Source organism: Hetaerina americana, unplaced genomic scaffold (genome assembly GCF_022747635.1).
Source record: "Hetaerina americana unplaced genomic scaffold, ioHetAmer1.1.p SCAF_36, whole genome shotgun sequence".
NCBI lineage: Eukaryota > Metazoa > Arthropoda > Insecta > Odonata > Calopterygidae > Hetaerina > Hetaerina americana.
Genome location: NW_027286941.1, coordinates 2,248,492 through 2,269,197, shown reverse-complemented (window position 1 = coordinate 2,269,197; position 20,706 = coordinate 2,248,492). Strand labels below are relative to the sequence as shown.

The window sequence follows — 20,706 nt, the reverse complement described above, 5'->3', positions numbered from 1 at the left end:
AAATAATGTGAATTGGATGCACCAGTATTGACCGAATGTAAAAGAAGTGCGCTCTACTGGTGTGATCTCGTTGAATGAATGAATGAGAGTGAGGTCAAAAACAGGCATATAAAAGTAAAGGAAATGGTTTGCTAGAAAGAAGCGGATTGAGACAGTTGTGAGTTCATGTGGTTGAAGATGTCTCAAAACAAAGTATTTTAGAAGTATCAAGAACTGAGCAGCATGCATAAAGCAATACCGTAATGTGACAGAGGGCAGTTGGGAGGAAATAAGTAAAAGGGAGTAAGTCCCAAAAGAAACACATTCAAGATGATTTTGATTATGCTTACCCTGAACAGAGGGAGAAGAAGTGAAGGGGGACAAATAAATAATATTGTTAATGTACCATTCATCTTGAAAATGATACTTAAATGAAACTAAAAGAAATAACTGATGTAATGCATCTGTGCATGGAGAGCTACGTATATATACAATTTTCCAGTTCTGCATTAAATATACATTTTTTTCTCTCTGTGGCAGTATGGTGAAACTTTTTTTCATTATTCATGGAGTGTATTATTGAATCCCTCCTCCAATGGACTACAACCTTGATGTAATGCGAGGACTTGTCTGTTCCAATGACCCCCAGGCCTGTGCTGGCAGCAGTATTAATTATTGCTTCTAGTAGGGCCATCCATCCAGATAGGTCAAAGGACAGGAGCCAGACTAAAGGTAGTCTGCACAGACTCTGTTCCTCAGTGAGGCTGCTGCAAAGGTGTTTAACCCCAGTGGAGTGGCCATTGAGCAATGGTGTCAAATTGAAAACACTATTGAGGAAGGACATGGGGTACCACCTCAATTATTCATCCCAAGAATTTCATGATGTGTAAAGTACAGAGAAAATGAGTCCTGGCAACTATGGGACTTGGCCCAATCAGCCATGTGTCATCCCTGGCAGCGGGGGAGGCAAGGCTCCTGTGGTCATCATCTCATGAAATCTTTGCTAAACAAAACTGACAGCAGTAGCACAGAAGGCACAAAAAAGGGACAAATTAATTAGAATAGAAACTTGGAAATTTAGGACAATGTTGAAGACGGTAAATTTAGATGAAATGAAATATAGATGTTTTAAAGCTCTGCGAGGTTAGATGGAAGGATAGCTGGGATTATTGGAGCGATAGTTATAGAGTAATATGCTGGGGAGGGAAAGAGAGCCAGCAAGGGGTGGCAATAATATTGAATAAAAATGTAGGAAGAAGCATAGCTAAAATACAACAAGTAATGGATAGAATGTTACTACTACAAGTAAAAGCAGAAATAACAAACTTGGTAATTGTTTGAGCATACATGCTACCATGCAATCATAGGGAGGAAGAAGTTGTTAGGGTACAATATCAGTTAGAGGACATCATCATCCCCTGGAGGGAAACATTTGATAGTGATGGGGATTGAAATGCGATGGTAGGCAAAGGAAGAGGTGTTGATGAGGGGAGAGATGACGGTTTAGGTATGGGGACTGACCTTGGGGGGAAAGCAATTGAGGTCTGTAGGAGATACAGGCTAATCATCACCAACACTTGGTTTAGACACCACAAATGACATAGGTATACATCGAAAATTCCAGGTGACTCAGAAAGGCATCAGTTAGAATATATTATGGTTAGGCATAGGTTTCCGAACAGCATGATCATTTCACACAGTGTCTTTGGAGCAGATGTGGACTTTGTTCACAATTTAGTAGTTATGAAGTTTAGTGAGTAATTATGAAATAGAATGTAGAAGCATTAAATGGATCGGAAAGGATTTTGAAAGCAGCTAAAGTGGTACTCAGGATCAACAAGAGGATGTAGAGTGGGGCAAATTATTACTTAGGGGATCAGTTTGGGGTTAGGGACGGGAGAGGTATGCGTGATGCCATTGCAGTAATGAGATCTCTTACAGAGAAGAATATAGGATACAATCAGGCTGCATTTGCCTATTTTATAGATTTCCAAAAGGCTTTTCATAGAGTGAATTGGGAAAAACTAATGAATATATTGCTGAAAATAGGAATAGATAGGAGGCTAATCCGTAACTTACACATTTCTCAGACTGGTCTCGTGCGAGTCGGGGATGGAGAGTCCAAATGGGCAGTGTTAAGAAAAGGAGCAAGGCAGGGTTGTCCATTATCTCCAGTACTGTTCAGCAAGTATGTGGAGGAATTGATTAAAGAGGCGTGGGAAGATCTAGAGGTAGTAATGATAGAAAGTGGAATATTCATCTGTAAGGTCTGCTGGTGATTAAGCTTAGTTTGCCAGTCAGCCAAGGGGTTGAAAGTATTGCTGAGTGAATTAGAAATTAAGTGCGATGGGATGAGATGAAAATAAATGTAAATAAATCGAAGGTTATCCAATTTTCTAGAAAAAGTAAGGCTAAGCTAAACTTTAACCCTTTGCATTTGGGTGCTTTTTTTCTCGATTGCCTTAGTCTACTCGGGATTCAATTTTTTAAATACCCCAAATTTACTAAGCGTGGCACTAGAATAAAAAACTAGAGTTTCTTTTCATATTAACTTATTTATTTGGATTTTGTGACATAATTATTGATAAACCATAATTTAAACTCTACAATTTTTCATGGTATGATATTTTTGGAAGCATTCACCAACATGAAGACCTGGTTTACATTGACATGTCTCACAGATATATATCGTCTCTCTTCTTCTACCTTTGATTTTTCGGTTAGAGCAAACAGCACACAGTATGTTTTTTGTTAGGGTGAGGTGTGATTATATGGAGTTTTCCATCTAAACATTGCTCTATGTTTGTGGATAGTAATCTAACCCTGGATGTTTGTGTACCATCTCGGAATTCTCCAACGAGATCGTGTACTAGTTTCCTAACAAATTTCACATGCGAGATCGGTTTTTCATTTTTTCTTTGTTGGCATTCTTTATACAATATAAATGAATTTACAACACTGACCTCAAGCCCCCAGGAACACAATTTACACCACCATTTTAGTGTTTTCTTCATGAATCAGTACATGCTTGTTTAATGATCCACTATATCAATTCCCCCGATAAACTTGGTATAGTTTGTCACAACCTTGGGTTTGAAAACTATTTCATTCCCACCACCAGGAACTCTCCTTTCCACGGACTCAGTCTCTGCAGTGTCACAAGTACCGAGCGTTGTGACTATCCTCTTGTCTTTCCATGCAATGAGCATTATATTTTCATCCCTGTAAGCCACTGTCTCTCCTTTCTTTAGGTTTGGATGTTTGACAACAGGTGGATTATCTTTTCTATTGGGCATTATTGTCCCTGTCAAGTATGTTTTTTCCTTTAGCAATTCCCTTGCAAGAGTGACACTAGTGTAATACCTGCCAGTGAAGAAATGATAGCCTTGAGAACCAGATGCTGAGTTCTTCAATCTTTCATGCAGTTCTAAAACTATTCTGCTAGTAAAAGGGAGATCAGGTCTCACCAATGTTTCAGTTGTTATTACACCATGATAAGGGACAAATGAATGTACATAACCACATTTGGAATCTGAGAGGACATATAGACAAATAACCTATTTTGTTGGCTTTTTAGGATTATACGTGATAAAGTGTATCTTTCCCTTGAAACCAACAACAGCCTCATCAACAGAAATCTCCCTTCCAGGGCAGAATCTCTCCCTAAATTTCATTTCTAGGTATGACAAGAAGCAGTTTACCTTCTCGGTTCTAGTTCTCAAATCTTTACTTGACTTTTGATCATTTTTCAAATGTAACATCCAAAATATTTGCAAGAACCTTTCTCTTTAGAAAACAGCTCGAAAAAATGGTATATGAGACTCAAAATCCGTGGACCAATAACTCTGTAAGTTAGGGTGATTCAATACACCCATATTTAGTATTATGACAAGAAAAGCCTTCATTTCCGCAATCGTCACATCTTTCCAATTATTCCACGTGGATCACCGTGATAGTTCTTTCTGGCTAATTTTATGCCTAGCATACTCGTTAGTTTCTTCCGTTATATTTTGTATCAATGTGTCTGTAAAAAACAACTGATAAACTCTATTGGTGTGGCACATCCAGAAGGAACTTGAGGTCTAACACGTAACTGACCACTGGAGAAGGGGATTCTGCTAGGATCAAGGTCATTCACAGATACAGCATTCCACTTTTCTTTTTCTGGATTTCCACTATAAACACTACTTTCACTGGGCCTTATGCCCGAATGCACAATACTATCACCTATATCTCCACCACTATCACTTGAATAAACAATTGTGCATCTTCGTTTTGTCATTGTGAATTCAACATCACTGTCACTATCAGTACATTCACCCTGATCTTTGGACGTTCTCCTTTCCATAGTTCCACTTGGACCAGTGACTGGTTCATCATCTCCAAACGCATTCTCAGATAACTCACTTTTGTCACTATTATATTTGTCAATAAATTCGTCAATTTTGATGTGAAATTCTTCGTCGCTGCTTCCTCATTCTTTGGAATACTTATCCATCGTGAGGAGGTGAAAATCGTTCAGAATGAGCAACTACTAGCTGGAAAGCATTCGTCCAACTAAAGGGAAAGCATCTGTTGTAAGAAAACCCTCTGTCATTAGGGAAAACACCTGCGTTATGCATCTAGAAACGTAAGCAAACTTCGGAGACTAAGATTAGGAAGGTTTTTTTACCACAGGAGGATGATGCAACCTCAAAACAGCACGACAAAGGAAAAGTGCCAGGGTTCAAGTCACTATGAATCAATGACTCATGTCTTGGACACTCCTGAAACAATGATGATGCAACCTAAAAAATCCATGACTCCAGGAAAAGGCCTAAGGTGTGTGCTTTACTATGAATATAATAGATCATATCTTGGACCCTCCTACTCAAGATTCCCGACTATGCAATAGATAGGAAAAGAGCAGGCAGAATGTTTGATGAGACAGCAGACACTAGGAAGAAAAGGAAATGAAAGATTCAAAATTAGAAAGCAATGAACTAAGGATCAGCTGACTGAGGTAACTTTACATTCTGGTGATCTTTTTTCAGACACCAATAATCTCTAAAAGATATTGCCTTACATTTAGCTGATTTCCAAGTAATGAAGGGCAAACAATGCAAATGAAAAAGAATTTACAACACAGTAAATAAATAACAAAAAACATCTACATAGGTGGTGGCATCCTTTGGAGACGGCATTTATGTCAACGACGACATAATGGGTCATTACTATTCATTTATAAAACAAGCCATGCTTTTAATTAAGCTTTACTTTACTTGTCCTTTCATACAGATGATTACAAGAAAAGTTATTGGAAAAATAGACAAAAATCCCAATTCCCCTCATTGTGAAACTCCGTGTCGAGTGTGGCTTGACATACGAGCTGCTGCCGTTGCTAACATGTCGAGTCACACTCGACATCTGAATGCAAAAGGTTAAAATAAGAGGGCAAACATTAGAGCAGGTGGAACAGTTATGTATCTTGCAAGTGATTTGGGCCAAAATGGTCATTGTAGCAGGGACATAAGGAGAACATTTGCATTAGGAAAAGAAGCTCCCACAAAGATGAGGGAATATATGACAGGGAATTTGGGTAAGGATTTTAAGAAAAGGCTCATTAAAACTTTGATATAGGGAGTAGTAATGTATGGTGTGAAAACATGGCCATTGAAGCAGGATGATGGGCATAGATTGAAGGCTTTTGAAATGTTTCGGTGGAGAAGGATGGATATGGTGAAGTGGACAGAAAGGAAAAAAATGAGGAAGTGCTATGCATGGTGGGGAAGGTCAGGGGATTCTTGAGAGAAATTCAAAGGAGGCAGGAAAGATGGATGCAAAGAATATTGATTGGCACTGGGATGTTGAAGACTGTGATGGAGGGGAGAATGTTAAGCAAGCAAGGAAAGGGCAGGAATAGAATAAGGATATTGGATGGAATGAAGGGAGGAAGTATAAGGAGATGAAGAGGGGGTTATTGTAGAATAATATGTTTGGTTGGTGTTTGTTAAGAGAGACAAGGAATTGTAGCTGTACCATTTGTGTCCATATAAAACCTTCCTTAACTGGTAGATTACCTACAATAATAATATTTCTGATTGATAAACTAAGACAGAAAATTAATAGAGGGAAGGAGGCAATTTATCATAGGTGTCAAGAAAATTATTATTTGAATCACGGAAGATTCAGGAGTGATGGAAGGAATATATTGTGGAATTATATGGTGAAGACTTAGGCCAGCAAGCTTAGACGTAGAAAGAGATATGATGTGCATAAGGACAGCTCATGCTGAGTCATACTTTATGGCTTATTAGAAAGGGTATTGCAGGATTTGAAATCAAATAAGGCCAAAAGCTTGTGAAAACTTTAATATGGAGCATGGTGGCCAGTGCAGAAACATGGTCATTGAAGTAAGACAATAGGTATAATTCGGAGGCTTCTGAAATGTGAAAGATGGCCACAGCTTGTTTTGATTAGTACATTGAAGTCTGTGAGTGAGGGGAAAACACTAGGAAATATGCATGCACGTTGGATAAAATGAAAATATGGAATTTTTATTGTAGTGCCAAATATCAGATTGCTTTTTGGTAACAGCAAACAAATTTATGATTTTATAGGCTGTGTTCATTGGACAACTACCTTAACAGGTAGATTACCAAGAATAATATTTTTTTACTTTTATCAAATCAAGGATCAATTTTCATTTTATGCTTCATTTTTGCCTAGTATTTTTCTCAGTCTAACACGAACCACACTGCAAATTTTTGCTCAAACGAAGTATAGAATCAGGATAACCTGACAGTAACCACACACGTGGATCTAGTCCATCTTGGATAATATTAAGTCTACTTATCTTAACAGAAAGCATCTCAATGTTTTAGATTACATTAAACCATTATTTAAAGCAATATAATTAATTTTCTAATTCTTGAATACAAAATAAATATTTCTATCTAGAAAAATTTTCATGAAAAAAGTGGAAATTTTGGTAAATATGTAAAATTTTAAAATGTGTCATAGCTGTGATATTTGCTCCTACATGTTGAACCTCTTGTGCCTATTTATTGGAGTTTTGATAAATTAAAATTATGATACACTTTCCTTTGACAAGGTAACACAAAATTGTAAATTTAAAGAATATAATCACTTCCCACATCCAACTTATTCCTTTTCTTAAATGTCGCCTCACATTTCTCACCCTCCCCAATGGCCATACCTTGCCGTTGTCAAACCAAACAACCAGGAAACTGTTCCTATTATCCCCATGAGATTACCCAGCCTTGACCATTGTATGTGGTACTTAGTTTTCCCCCTTTTAATTGCATATTACCTGTTCAGTAGAACCAAAACCAGTCATATAAAATGATTACATCTCCTTGTGCCATAAAAAGATGGAATCATCATTAGATGCATAGGATTAAATTGAAATGTTGAAGTGGGGTGCAAAAATTTTCCTAAACACTGTTTTAGAAGAAATGCTAACTCTCTCATAATTACAAGAAGTATCATTTATTCACCCTCTTAAGGCAGTCATTTCCTGAACATTTTCAATTTAATTCAGCAGCTTACCCGCAATCTTAGAAATGGCTTTTATAATTCCAAAGACTCGCAATGTTATTTCAAAGTATTTTATGCAAGACAACGTTATTTCAAATTATTTTATGCAAAACATAATTAGCATTAAATAAGTTACTAAGGTTATAAATGTGACAAGTGTGTAACTAAGGTTTCTCTTTCACATGAATAATTCAAAGAATGATTTATTTCCATGAGTACACTTTCTAATGCATGGTTCTAAAAAATGATTATATAAATAATTGATTGGGCTTCCAAGAGATTTTGACCAAATGAGTAAGTTTTTATGCACAGTGTAGGTTACAAATTGAGTGGTCCAGCAGGTAGTTAAGCACAAATTATAACCAATAAATATGGACATTTAAAATCTCACACCTGTTCTTTATCAAATTATATAGGATTCATTTTAGGATGTTTTTTAATTATTGCCTTTGTTTAATATATATGTATATGCAGGTTAGCAATAACTCAATGAACATGGACTGTGAGCCATTTCTGTCTCTCTTTCAAATTTAATTTCCCTAAATGTTACTTTTCCCTGATATTTATCGAAGGAAAACAAACTTATTAACTCAACATAATATAATCCATTATTATTCATTCAACTTTATTTTAAGATAATATACATACTATAACAATAATAAAAATGATAACATTAACATCATGGAATCATATGATCATGCACTTGCCCTCGTAGTAGTAGTAGTTTTGAGGGGAGGCGACCGACAGCTAAGGTCATTTGCGACTTGCCCTCGTTCTTTCCACTCACGAGTTTCGGGAATGTAGTCGATTATTTTTAACAAGTTTTTATACATTTAGTTTACTTTGAAAATGAGACATTTATGTTAACAGCACAAAATTAGAATTAAATATTTTTTGGCAATACCCTCATCTTTGCCGACACCCAAAACTAACTAGTCCCATATCAAGACAAGAATAACAAATTAATCTGAATATTCGATGAGGATAGAGGATATAAGTTAGCTATTTATAACACAATATCACATATGAATCATTAAATTCATTTTCCCAAATGCAATTCAGGATTATTCAAGAACTAACACCATTATGCCAGAGCACTGCAAAATACTTCAGTCACTACACGCTTAAGAGGTTACTCAATGAAAGCAGCCATCTCTATGAGGTATTGGGATGAATACTTGGCAAAAATGGAGCAGAGGAAGAAAAAGTCATTTGCAAGGAGTCTTTTAGCTTAACAGTCATTGCAAGAAGCACATGAAGAGAAGTTGCAGCCTCTTGTAACGTTACCTGAAAAAGAAGTTGTATGGATTTTTAAAACGAGGTGCACAATTCTAAACTTAAATGAAGGCAAAATTTTTTATATAAATCACTCATTACCCGCTAAGATTTTCACTAAAGGATCTATTTTGCTAATGTATATACATATATGTGGGTCGAGGTAGTCCAGTGGGTAGAGCGTTGGACTGCTGACCGGAGGGTCCCAGGTTCGATTCCCGGGCAAGGCACTCGGGGCACCTGCAGCTTCACCCAAGCTAAAGTGATTTTTCGGGTACCAGGTCTTCCTGGGAAACCATAACTGGCACAGGGAAAGGAACTGGCCCCCCTACCCTGATGTGAATTTCACACACCGTATAGGGCTTAGTACTGGGTGAACTCTACCATCACCTACTAAACCGACCTTCAGATTGATTACTGTGTTTATGGTTTTTTATATACATATATGCAAAGGGGCCTTAGCAGAACTCAAGGCTCCAAATAACAGGAAACCTGGAGTCAACATAACTAAATTTCTCAGGTTTATTTGTCACGAGCATCTCTTAAGGATATGATTCATTACTTCCCTTTGACAGAGATATGCTCAAGCTTTATATCTTGTAATTGCACAATACCATAAGGGTTGGGAAGGAAGGGAAATCGAGACCCAATTGGATACAATTAATGAGGACATTTTATTGACCTCCTTCAGCTAGTAATGTTCATCTACATCTACATAATACCCCGCAAGCCGCCGCAAGGGCGTGTGGTGGGTTGTGGCTCAATGTTAAGGCTCAAAATCAAACCTTTCCAATCTTCTTTTGTTTACCTCCTCCCTGACATAAATCATTTTGCCATTTCCTCCATGAAATACTACAACAGCTAAATTTAGTGGTGGTGGACATCCAGACACATGGGTGCTTTGACAGACAGTACATTCTCTGCATGCCCTGGCAAGGTATCAAAAGGTTAATTTTATTTAGATATGACCTTACTCAAAAGTATCTCAAGACCAAATTTAAAAGGCAGATTTGGTGAAATGGCCCTTTCATTTGTATGGTTTAATTGACCGATAAAGGTGAAAAATGATCCTTATTGAAAACCAAATACAGAAGTGTATTATCTGGGAATCTTGCTGTACACTCTTGGAATAATACCAAGTATTCTGCAACACTCATCACCATAGGTCATCTACCATGGTTTCCAGGTCCATGGAGGCCTCTTCTCCAACTCCAACATCCAGTTTGCTACATAACTTTTATTTTCTCATTAGAAGCTTCCTCAGCCATTTATATCCTGATTTTAATTTTGTTTTCACTCCTCCGGCTTTTTTTTACCTGTGCACCTGTTCCAGCCCCTATCCCTCCATCTCAACATCTACTACATTGTCTCCGCCCACATTCATCACCTTGGTCTAGCTCCTGTTTATCATCCAGCTGTACTCCTATTTCATACCTTTTAAATGTTGCAACATCCCATTTAACTGGTTTTTATCCTCAGCAAAAAAGATCATGTCATCAGCAAACCTGATGAGCACAATCCTTCTTCCTTGAACTGATACTCCTGTATCTTCTTTCCCACACATACTAACCATGTCTTCCACAAAAGGGTTGAAGAGGGTGTGGGAGATAAAGTACCCTTACCTCACTGCCCTCTGAACCAATCCATCCTCTTTTCACCAATTCTACCACATACCTCCTGATTACGTACAAATTACTAATAGGTCTTCTCTCTCTCCGGTTCACACCTTTTCTTTTAAGGATTTACCCAGGAGGCACGGTCAAAAGCCTTCATCAAATCAACAAAACAAACACACATGCCTTTTCCCCTTTTTTAGACATCACTCTCCAATGCTCCACTCTATTCCTATTGCACTTCTGATGCCCACTTCTGTTTTGAAGCTGCACTGTTCCTCCACTGTGTTCATCTCCATGATTTTGTAAGGTCTTATAGATGGCACGCATAACAATACCTTTGACACATATGGTATGGTGCTCCTCACATTTTCTTGTACTTCTCTTCTTGGATAATGGCTTAATTTCCGATTTCAACAAACCCAGCAGCGGCTGCCCACTACAGTAAGATCACTCACTAAAAGAATAAATATTTCTTTCAGAATTTGTCCATGATAAACATTTTGTGTAGACTCTTCATTCCGCCCATTTTCCACTCCACCTGCCTTTCACACCCTCCTCTACTATTACAACACATTATATGACGTAGGGGAACGTTACCGAGTATTACTTCTCTTTGAAAATGTGACCAGAGGTGAATCGTCATAAAAGTGCTCAGAGGAAGTATGGAAAAATCTCACAAAATATCCTGCATGGTATGAAGAAAAACTTGACTTTTTCCCACCCCGAGTGAAATCTTCAGTTTTGATATTTAAACTACATTATAATTTAACCACCAATTTAATTTTTACCTGTGACCGTAGAAGTCCTTGGTTAATAGCATTGAGATCCTTGGTAGCATTGTGGATTGTATGATTTGCCAACTCTGATATATCACGATGAAGAGAAATATTCCTTTCGCCTATGAGAAAAACAAGATTTATTAATGACGAATATAGATTTTAACAGGGCCATTTGATCAAAGGACTGGCAATCAAGTCCATGATGTACCAAAAGGCAGTAAACATGACAGTAGTTCAAATGACAGATCACACTTACAAGATAAAACACCTATTTTTTATAGGTAGAGTAAGGTTGCCGTCGCAAAGCCGATTGTATACATGTCGATTTACACACAAATGTATCATTTACTAGATAAGAGGTAAACCAAGAGAAGAATAGAGTGGCAAGTTATATCACATCAATCTAGGGGCTGATGATTTCCCGGTTAAAACTTTAATTTTCCATTATGATTATGGAGCATATTTAAGTTATTAAGAGGGACACTTTCAAAGTTAAGCAGGTTCATTGGAGAATGGTAATCAGTGTCCGTAGTCAATTAGTTTAATGCAATGAAGTTTCTTTCAACAAATACTTTACTAGTAATTACAACATTTCAAGTAAATGAGTAACTCTACGAGGAATATGGTGTTCCAGAAATTGCATTACGATTTTGCACACACAAGTTTACATTATGTACTGAGTAAAGAAACCTAAACTCACGTAATTTTTTATGAAGTAATGTACTATACTTCGGCCCATCACTGCCTTTACTTCTCCAGCTAGATGCTTGTTTAGACCCATGCGATGTCGTTGATGATACTGACGTAACACTGGCACAGCTGCTGACACTTCCTGCGTCTTATTTTTCCAACGATTCAATAAAGAAATAACAATGACATCCTTCGGTTACAGATGCAAACCCTCTTCGCACTATTCACTTACAAAATTTAATTAATAACATTCCTTACGCCTTGATTTAATATCAGGCAACATTTAAAATTAGCTCTTTTCTTTGAAGTCAAAATTAAGACGCATATATTATACCTTCGTTCTCCTCATCAGATTCTGGAGCTTCACCTGCCACCACTATGCCCTGAGGGGTTGACGCAGGGTTGATTTTTGAATTTTGAACCTATAAAATATTTATTAATAGCATGTATCTTAATGCACGCGTCATAAGGATGACCTAAAACGAAATAGTTTATTTACAATTTTTATTTCATCTTCACAGTCAGACTCGGGAGCTTCGCCAACGACAACATGTGGTTTTCCTTCCATTTTATGGGATTTTTGTAAATTCTGAAAGAAATTCACTTAAAATACCATTACATTTGTATTCACCGATACTTTGAGCCCCAGTTTAAAAAATTATACCATAACACGCTCATCACAACTATCTGTCTATAGCCATGGGAAAATACGGGACGAGAGTAGCAAAACAACTCCATGGAAAACAAATACACAACCGTAAGCGACTCTTGATCTGCCAATGAATAGGATTTCAAAATTAATTAAAAATAGCAATTTTCCTAAAAATTTTTTTAAGGTTTTTTTAATTAATCATGATATTCCACCATATCACGCCTGAAACGTCTCTTTTTAATAGGATTTCAAAAGATATGGCGCCCATTTTAGGGGTTGCTGCCGTGTCCTCTGGCCATTCAAGCTCAGAGAACTTATGGCATTTTGCCTAGTAGTATTCTAATTTATTTAAAATTAATTCTGAGGTTAAATCTATTGGCACCGGTCGTGTTGAATTTCTTAATTATTGAGAGACCATTTTGATGGGTAATGCATGAATAGTTCCCAAGATAGTTACCATTTACATCGCTTCAAATACATAAGATTTTTGTTTTATGATTAATCGCATGCCTTGCCTCATTTTTCAGGTGCCTTGGTAGAGAAATTCCAAATGCAATAGCATTGATGCATGGAAGTGGTGAAACAGCTTTTATTGTGCTTCTTGTGTTTTTAAAATGAGTGACATGAAAACCTTTTCATATGATTTTAGGTGTTTTACAAGGATCTTTCAAATGAAACAAGACTAGACCTCTGGAAAATGGTAGGTAAGAGAATAAGAGGTGCATCCCAATTGTAAAACACTTGACTGCTAGTGAGTTTCAAACCACTTGGGTTAATCACGATTAAATAAGAGGAAAATTTTGTCCATGAAACAGGAGTTATGATATGGAGTCAAATATGTTTTGAATGTTTATTAGAGATTTAAAGGAGTTTTATGCCTCTTACAAACTGTCCATTTTTACTGGAGTTGCTACAATCACTGCATGGCTATGGATTTATTTTCTCTGCTTCTTTGTCTTATAATAAGTTGCTGAACACCATGTTTGAATAATTCTCAGGGCCTTTCTCACTAGTTTAGTTTTTATCTATATCCTTAAGTGGGAAAACCTCCTCAATGAATGTATTTACAAGTTTTGTTTGTTTTGAATATTAGAGAACTCACCAAACTTAATGTCTTGGATTCCAATGGCATTTGACTTATTCATTGTACTCATGGCAAACATGAAAATTGCAGTATTTAGGGATTTTGACCTAGTAATTTTTCAGATGGAATTTAACTTGGCAAAAAATAAAATAATATCAATCATCAATCAGTTTTTGCAAATATTAGCAACAAAGGGAATACTATTTTTGCACATCCACAGAAATATGTATATCCTTATTATAAAAGGATTTTATTTTATATTTGATAAAGGAAAATTAAACTGAAACATCCAATGATCTGTTTGCAGCATTTGAGTGGCTGAATACTTCAAACATTCAACATTTTCAATGTAAAGTTTGTGGAATATGTCACGTATAAAGTCATACTTCAAAAGTTTGTATGTTCTTTATATAATCTGGCAACAAAGGCAGATCATGATGTTCCAGAGCACTCCAAACTATGTCTTATCATACTACTTGATGAATTGTGACCAGTTCTCTTCCCCTTCTTGATATGTCACATCATGGATTTTCATGATATCATGTGGAAGTAGTAAATGAACTTTTATTTCAAGGTACATTTTCTTTAGGATCTTGTCGTGGATTCTTCAGCCTATGACAATGAGTGTCATCAAGTGAAATAGTGCCATAAAGTGTTTGTTATGTTGAGTAAATTTTTAAACTCGTGAAAGGGAGAAAGTTTGATCACCTCCATGTTATCGTATACAGACTGTGACTTTTGAAATATGAGTTTGTACCTGAATTTTGCTTTCATGAATACATTTTTTGAGTAACATATTTGAATGTGATACATTTCACTACGCTTTAATGTTCGTAGTGCTAGTAATTCTTTGGGAACTTATTCCGGAAAATTCACTCGATTCTGAGTTATTGCAGATTCTAATCTACAATCTTATAATTTTGAAAAACCCGGTAAACTTCCTGCCGACATAGGGCCCGCGTTCCGATTCGTGACGATCGAGCCCATTGTATTCATCCTCTTATTGTCTCAGGCGCGATCGGGAAATTTAAAACGATGCGATTAGTATAGGAATAAAAGCGTTTATTTGTATTTTATGAAAACGCACTATTCAATTGCATACTAAAAAAGATTGCACACGCTTACAGATCCATTCACATTTATTTCATCATAATCATTTTTTACGACAATCAAAAGCTACTTTCGTTTCGTCGTGAAATTAATAGAGCCAGCTGATTCAATACTTTTTTAAGAGTTAAGATGCCATCTCCATGCGTATTTTTTTAAATTTCCGCCATGTGGGATCGGTACCATTACCTAAGCAGATTAGCATATCGCGATATATTTTTCCTTGTCCGTCGTTTACCATGGGGAATTAGTGAATGGATTCTTAATCCATTATTAATATTTTTAATACTAAATGGTAGAGTTAGCCATTCTCTTAATTCTATTAGAGGGGCTGCGTAAAAATGGGGAGCCCTAAATGCGCCTTACTTGCTTCCATCGCTTCCCTCCAGCGAGGAGCGCGCATCCTCAACTAATATTTTTTCGTTCTTAATTTAGAAATGTGAACCGTGCCAAGTGTGACGCTCCTGTCTCGCATTATTCAGTTCGAACTTCACAAGAATGGCGTTCTTCCCTTAATACTGAAATATTCGTAGATGCTTTGGATATGAATCTTTTAATAAGCAGTGTACCATTTTTCAACTGAACCAAGATGCCAATGAATTAGTGCCTTATCAGTGTCGTGAACGTATTTGTGTGTTTCTTCATGTGCCACAATCTGACAACGACATCGATGCATTTCCTTTGAGTGTGTTGTAGGAGGCTAGTTATTACTGATCAGGAGTTTTTCTAAGATGAAGTATTCATGTTTCGCTGTAATCATCCTTGGGCTAATTGCTCAATGGTCTTTAGCGCTTCCAGACACTATTCCAATTGGTGAGTTTTTCTTGCTATTAATGTCCCTTAAATAAGCCATCGTTCGCTTGCTAACAGTTCAAATAGTTAATGTGCGTGTACGCGTGTATGTATACGTATGAAAGCGTAGCCATTTCCATGCATAGTCGTGATTTTCGTCAGTAACAGATGTAAAATAAACAATCTTAGCTGTTTTTTTTACCAGCAGAGAGCCTTTTATTTATCTAGGTGCCGATTCTTAAACATTTTATCTACTATTAACTTCAAAATTTAGTTAGTAATTAGTAAAATAAGAAGTAATTAACTACTCGGATAGAAATTACCCTGAAAAAACTTGTAATTAATTGTAACTTCGTAAAATTTTACTTTCTATCCTCTTTCCTTCAGGTGAAACACAACATTTTTTAATGTCCTACGCTATAATTTGACTTAAAACCCTAGGGCATAATTAGAATTCCGTAATAAGCATTTTGAAAATGTGTTGAAAAGAGACCTCTTTAGTCTACAAAACCAAAATACAAGCCTTGTCATAGCATTTTGGGGGGCAGCAATGAAGTGCATTGATTAATCAAGTTCAATGATCCAATGGCTCAATAATAAATACTTGGAAGAGTGAGAAACGCAACATTGGTTCTAGAGGCGACATTTCGGTTCCAATGCACCGGGGATAGTTGACAATGGCTGTCATAATGGGTTTATAGCCCAAGTTCGTACTAAATTCCTCATGCAGGTGTATCGTTTCCTATTTTCCAGAGTTCTCGTAGTTGGTTTGCATTTCATAATTATATGGAAGTGGTAGATGTGAGTTTTCAATGAATTTAATAAGCTTCTCACTCACAACGTTGATTTTTATTTGCAAAATCCATTTATCAGCTGGGAAAGAGATAACGATAAAAAATGACAATTACGGTATGAACATACAGGTCAACAGGGAATCCCATCCGGCTGTTTAATGAAAATTGAAAGAATTCATTGAAGTGGTGAGATTTTGATTAAGGTGATCTTGAAGGATCATAAATGGGCTTGTGTGTCACTCGTTAAAGCTAAACATGGAATTCTAGGTAGTTAATTATTTCTTGAGGAGTTTATGGTTTTCTAGAATAGTTTCATCTTTTCGGAGACTAACCATAGAGTTTGAAAATCATCCAACTGAGGATGATTGAAACAGCTCACATTAGTGGCATATTTTGTCGGGAAAAAACTCAGCGAATCCGAATTGAAGATATTTCTTAAACGAGCGTCGGTAATATGTCATATGTGGGCTGCGATAATTTAGAAATCATGTTCTTAAATATTTTGTCCGCGTTATTTTCTATGAGAAACCGACCCGTAGGAAATCTATTTTATGATCATAGAATTGATTTCCTCATATATATGAAAACTTCTGAGTAGCGTTGTGAGGAACAGGGTCACCAGGCAGCTAACAATAGATCACGGGTTCGAATCGTAGACATAGATCACAGGCGTTGTCATCGTTAACATCATCGTAGTTGGTCTACCTATCAAGGGTAGATTTTGAACGGCTCCTGACAACTAAAACGTATCGTATGGAATTCCTCCGACTTGAACTCATTTCATAAAAACTATTTTCCTTTTTGGTTCTTCGTACTTTCTACCAACTTCACACCACCTATATTTTCGGCCTCTATCTGCCTCGATTATGTGACCTTCTTCCTCCTATCACAACTTTTTGCATTCCATGACTTCATCCATCTTTTCTATACTTTAAGAATTTAGTTTTTAACATTTTATATTCTCTCCCTATATGTAAAACGTCGTCGTTTTTATGCCCCTCTGTTCAGTTGATAATTATGGGAAGTACTTTTTCCTCGGTTAGGTAAGTTTAGAAAGTTTAACGGACGGCCATATAATCTTCACATTCTTCATGTTCACTTTTCGATATAGGATACCAGCTGACCTAAAGAAGTCCTCTACCAAAATTCACGTACATTCTACAAATAAATTAAAATGTTCTTCCTTTGTCATTTTCCCCTTCACTCTTAGTGCTGCGAAGATGGTATCTATTATTTATTTTCTAGGTCTCCTCAATTTCCCGTAAGTTTTCTTCTACCTCAATATACGATATATAATTCTTGGACTATGATAATCTCTTATATATTGCATTCCCTTTTTATATCTGAGGTCACTGTTTCAACTCTTTGTCATGACATTTTCTGCGTACTTTTTCTAGCTTTCCTGATGAGCTTTAGATTACATCAACACATTGGCTGTGTTATCTCTGGTGGTCAATATAGTTTCTCCATCGTTACACATGACAATCATACCTTCTTATGTAGCATAGCTACTTTTCTCTGCCTTTGAAATGTCTTCATATTCTGGCACTGTTCTTTTCACCACGCCTACTTTGCCCAATTATTTCGTCGACTGTATTTGCTTTGATTTCTTTGCACTCTTCTTTATAACTAGTTCGTTACTTTCGTTCTCCATTGCATCCTTATAATTCCTTCTGTCGTTAATATGTTCCTAATTATCGACCGACATATATCATTTCCTAATTATTTTATAGACATATTTTATATTCATATTTCCTAAGTATTTAATAGACATCATTTTTAGAACTTGGGGCTTTCTATGGATGTTTTTATGGTGACATACGTTTCTTTCCCCGAGCATTACGCCAGCCCATTCGGTGGCGGAGCAAGTAAAGGGTCTTTGTGGTTGTTTACTGTTGAGGCTTCTGAACAGAGAGTTTGGAATTTGAAGTTAGGATTCCTTTTGTATTGTGCCTCAGGCGTCGAATGGTGAAAATATTTGCTTCGCCAGCTGCTGGACCCCGGCACACTTTCGGAGTTTTGCCAGGAATGTTAAGGCGGGATCTCGATTTTTGGGATGGCGTCCAGTCCTTTCCTTCCGCTTGGCAAAACACTTGAAGCGCGTGGCACAAGCAAGTGTCAAGCAAATGTTGTCCGGAACGCCGAGTAAATTTTTATTACTTTTCCCGTATTTTTCCTTAAGTAAATATCGTATTCCAACATTTCGCCGTGATAGAAGGAAGTTAATTATCCCTTAATTTAATGTCTCGACGTGATCTGCAAAGTAAGCTGGAAATTGGCTGATTATCGCGTATTGCAATATGTTTCATGGAATTATTCGTTCTATTGGTTTAAGGTCACTTCCAACGTTGTAGGCCATTGAATTTTAGCAGTCTTATAATATACATGTATAAATATGATATTAATATAATGATGTTATATAGCATACTGCTATACTCTTTAAGCCGATGCCACCAGCACCACGCTGTTATAATAACGCAGCAGCCTCTACGCTGCAGACTTGTAAAATGCTAAGTTTATTGATCATACGTCGGCCATATATTTTAAGTCGTACTGCTGTGCCTTAAAAATAGTTGAGGGCTGTCGATGGGTTTTTAGAAGATGTAAGAAGAGGCGTTTCTTAGCTAGAGGAAGGCGCTCGCGGGGACATGTGAATTGCGTGATTTGGTGAGTAGAAACGCTCTTTCGGCATAAATTGATGTATTTTCTTCCAAGCCTACCGATGTAATATCGAAGTAGTGTAAAAGCGACACGTGAAAGCATATTCTATTTTAAGAATTTTAGTTTTGCATGAAAGATTGAATTTTTTACTGTCATCAGTTGCCGAAAATAAATGCTAGTGCACTATAAAAACTAGTGCAAGGGAAGAGATGTGATGAAAATTTAAGTTGTCTTTCTTTTGGGGGATAGAGATATAGAGAGGAGGGTGCTTCCTTACCATTCCTCACGATGTCGTAATCTTCGTCGTGTTTCAAGGCACCTGAATTTTTCCACCACCCTTTGTTTGCTGAGGTTACTAACTCCTCCATGATGGGCGAGTCCGGAAAAAGTAATTCAAAAATATTATCTTTGGGATGTTCAATTTATTTTACGATTTTATGTTCCACCTTTCCAAATCCTACTGCTTTCTTGATCCTAAGATAAACCGTCTCCTAAGTTTCTCTTAGGTCCAGATTTGAATTTTTACAGTTTAAAATGCAAAGGCATTCATCCACAAAACTTTGTTGCATTTTACCCAGCACATTTTGCGAGTTCTCACAACACTCGTTATTCTTCTCGTCTTAATGCTGATTCTCTTGATCTAGATTCCTAGCATCTCTCTACTTCATCTAAACTATCATCACCACGCACCGTGCAAACACTAATTCAATCTGCCCACGCATTTCTTCCTGCGACTGGTCAGTTTTGCTAGTAATTTAACTTGCAGCACTTAATCGCCATTAATACAGCTGCTGCGTCTCTGAAAATGGGCAATTAAACGTTACTTTTCCTTTAACCTAAATGTCTCAATATGTTAAAATGTATCTATCTAAAGTACGAATTAGTTGAAACACTGCAGTAATACGCAATAGATTTTAAGAAGATCGATTAAATGGGCTGTAGTGGTAGTCGAACTGAATATTTGAGATATGAAAGCCGAGCAAATGTGACGTATTAAGTTTTATCTTAGTTTTCTAAAAATTATATCATTTTAGCCGTACCATTGTACTAGTGTTTTGTTCGACAGGCTTTATATTTAATGTATTAAACTCGCTAATGATTATTGAGGTTCTCAGCACTGATAATACTTCAATAATGCCAATTTATTACTCTCCCTAAGTTGTTAATATCTGTTTTAGGAATGGGTTATTAGAAAACATTTCGGCAATTTTCCCAAGAAAGTTACTTGTATGCTGTTATGATGTTCGACATTTGTTTTAATGCATTTTAAAGGTTATGTAGAAAAGAGTCATGTTTTATTCTTGCTTTTTCCCTTTTTGTTCTCAAGGTGAGGTACTGAGTTCTCGTAATATGGTACATAAAAAGATGAAAAAGAAATAATATGATATCGAAATTTCTCTTGCAGGTGGCCTGTTTGAAGCCTCAGAAGAAGCAGAACTGTTGGCTTTCCGTCATTCAGTGAACAAAATTAACTCAGATCGGTCCATTCTCCCCAAAAGCAAACTGACTGCTAAAGCGGAGATAGTGACAAAACATGACAGCTTTAGCGTAGCCAATAAAGGTATGTTAAAGAAATAAATGTTGTTTTTTATTTGAATATGGCGAGCCTTCATTGTGTTTTTACTCTCGTATTAATTCTGGAACGAACCCGCATCAAGCTATCCACTGTTATTAATTAAAGAGTAGAATTAAATGCGCCCCGTTAGTTTTTAGTAACACAAATTAGTCCTTAAGTGGG

General features: G+C 36.7%; 2 protein-coding genes across 3 annotated transcripts in view; one reads left to right on the top strand and one right to left on the bottom strand.

Annotated features, from left to right (window-relative positions):
* Positions 1-8,117: 8,117 nt before the first annotated feature.
* Blos3 (Biogenesis of lysosome-related organelles complex 1, subunit 3) lies at positions 8,118-12,605 on the bottom strand. 2 transcript variants are annotated; one of them, XM_071589298.1, is made up of 6 exons: positions 12,543-12,592; positions 12,378-12,467; positions 12,213-12,300; positions 11,889-12,026; positions 11,198-11,307; positions 8,118-8,805 (listed from the first exon to the last, which is right to left on the bottom strand). In XM_071589298.1, exons 1-6 carry the CDS (start codon positions 12,543-12,545, stop codon positions 8,674-8,676), a joined length of 561 nt encoding a protein of 186 aa, XP_071445399.1. In that variant the 5' UTR covers positions 12,546-12,592; the 3' UTR covers positions 8,118-8,673. The 2 variants fall into 2 exon arrangements, with proteins under 2 accessions (XP_071445399.1, XP_071445400.1); XM_071589299.1 differs by having other exon boundaries at positions 12,378-12,605.
* Positions 12,606-15,172: 2,567 nt separating this feature from the next.
* The window catches only part of LOC139691482 (glutamate receptor ionotropic, kainate 2-like), a 29,136-nt gene continuing 23,602 nt past the window's right edge, over positions 15,173-20,706 (top strand). The window contains exons 1-2 of the mRNA XM_071589323.1: positions 15,173-15,534; positions 20,374-20,529. Of these exons, the coding sequence (XP_071445424.1) occupies positions 15,453-15,534; positions 20,374-20,529 (238 nt within the window). The 5' untranslated portion in view covers positions 15,173-15,452. The remainder of the gene's footprint in view (positions 15,535-20,373; positions 20,530-20,706) is intronic.

Bases quoted from the DNA above. Each gene is read 5' to 3' on its own strand.
- Blos3 (XM_071589298.1), bottom strand. The intron at 11,308-11,888 runs GTGAGTTTAGGT...TTTTTCTCATAG, and splicing joins ATTACTTCATAAAAAATTAC to GCGAAAGGAATATTTCTCTT. The intron at 8,806-11,197 runs GTAAAAATTAAA...CTTCTTTTTCAG, and splicing joins AAGGACTTCTACGGTCACAG to GTAACGTTACAAGAGGCTGC.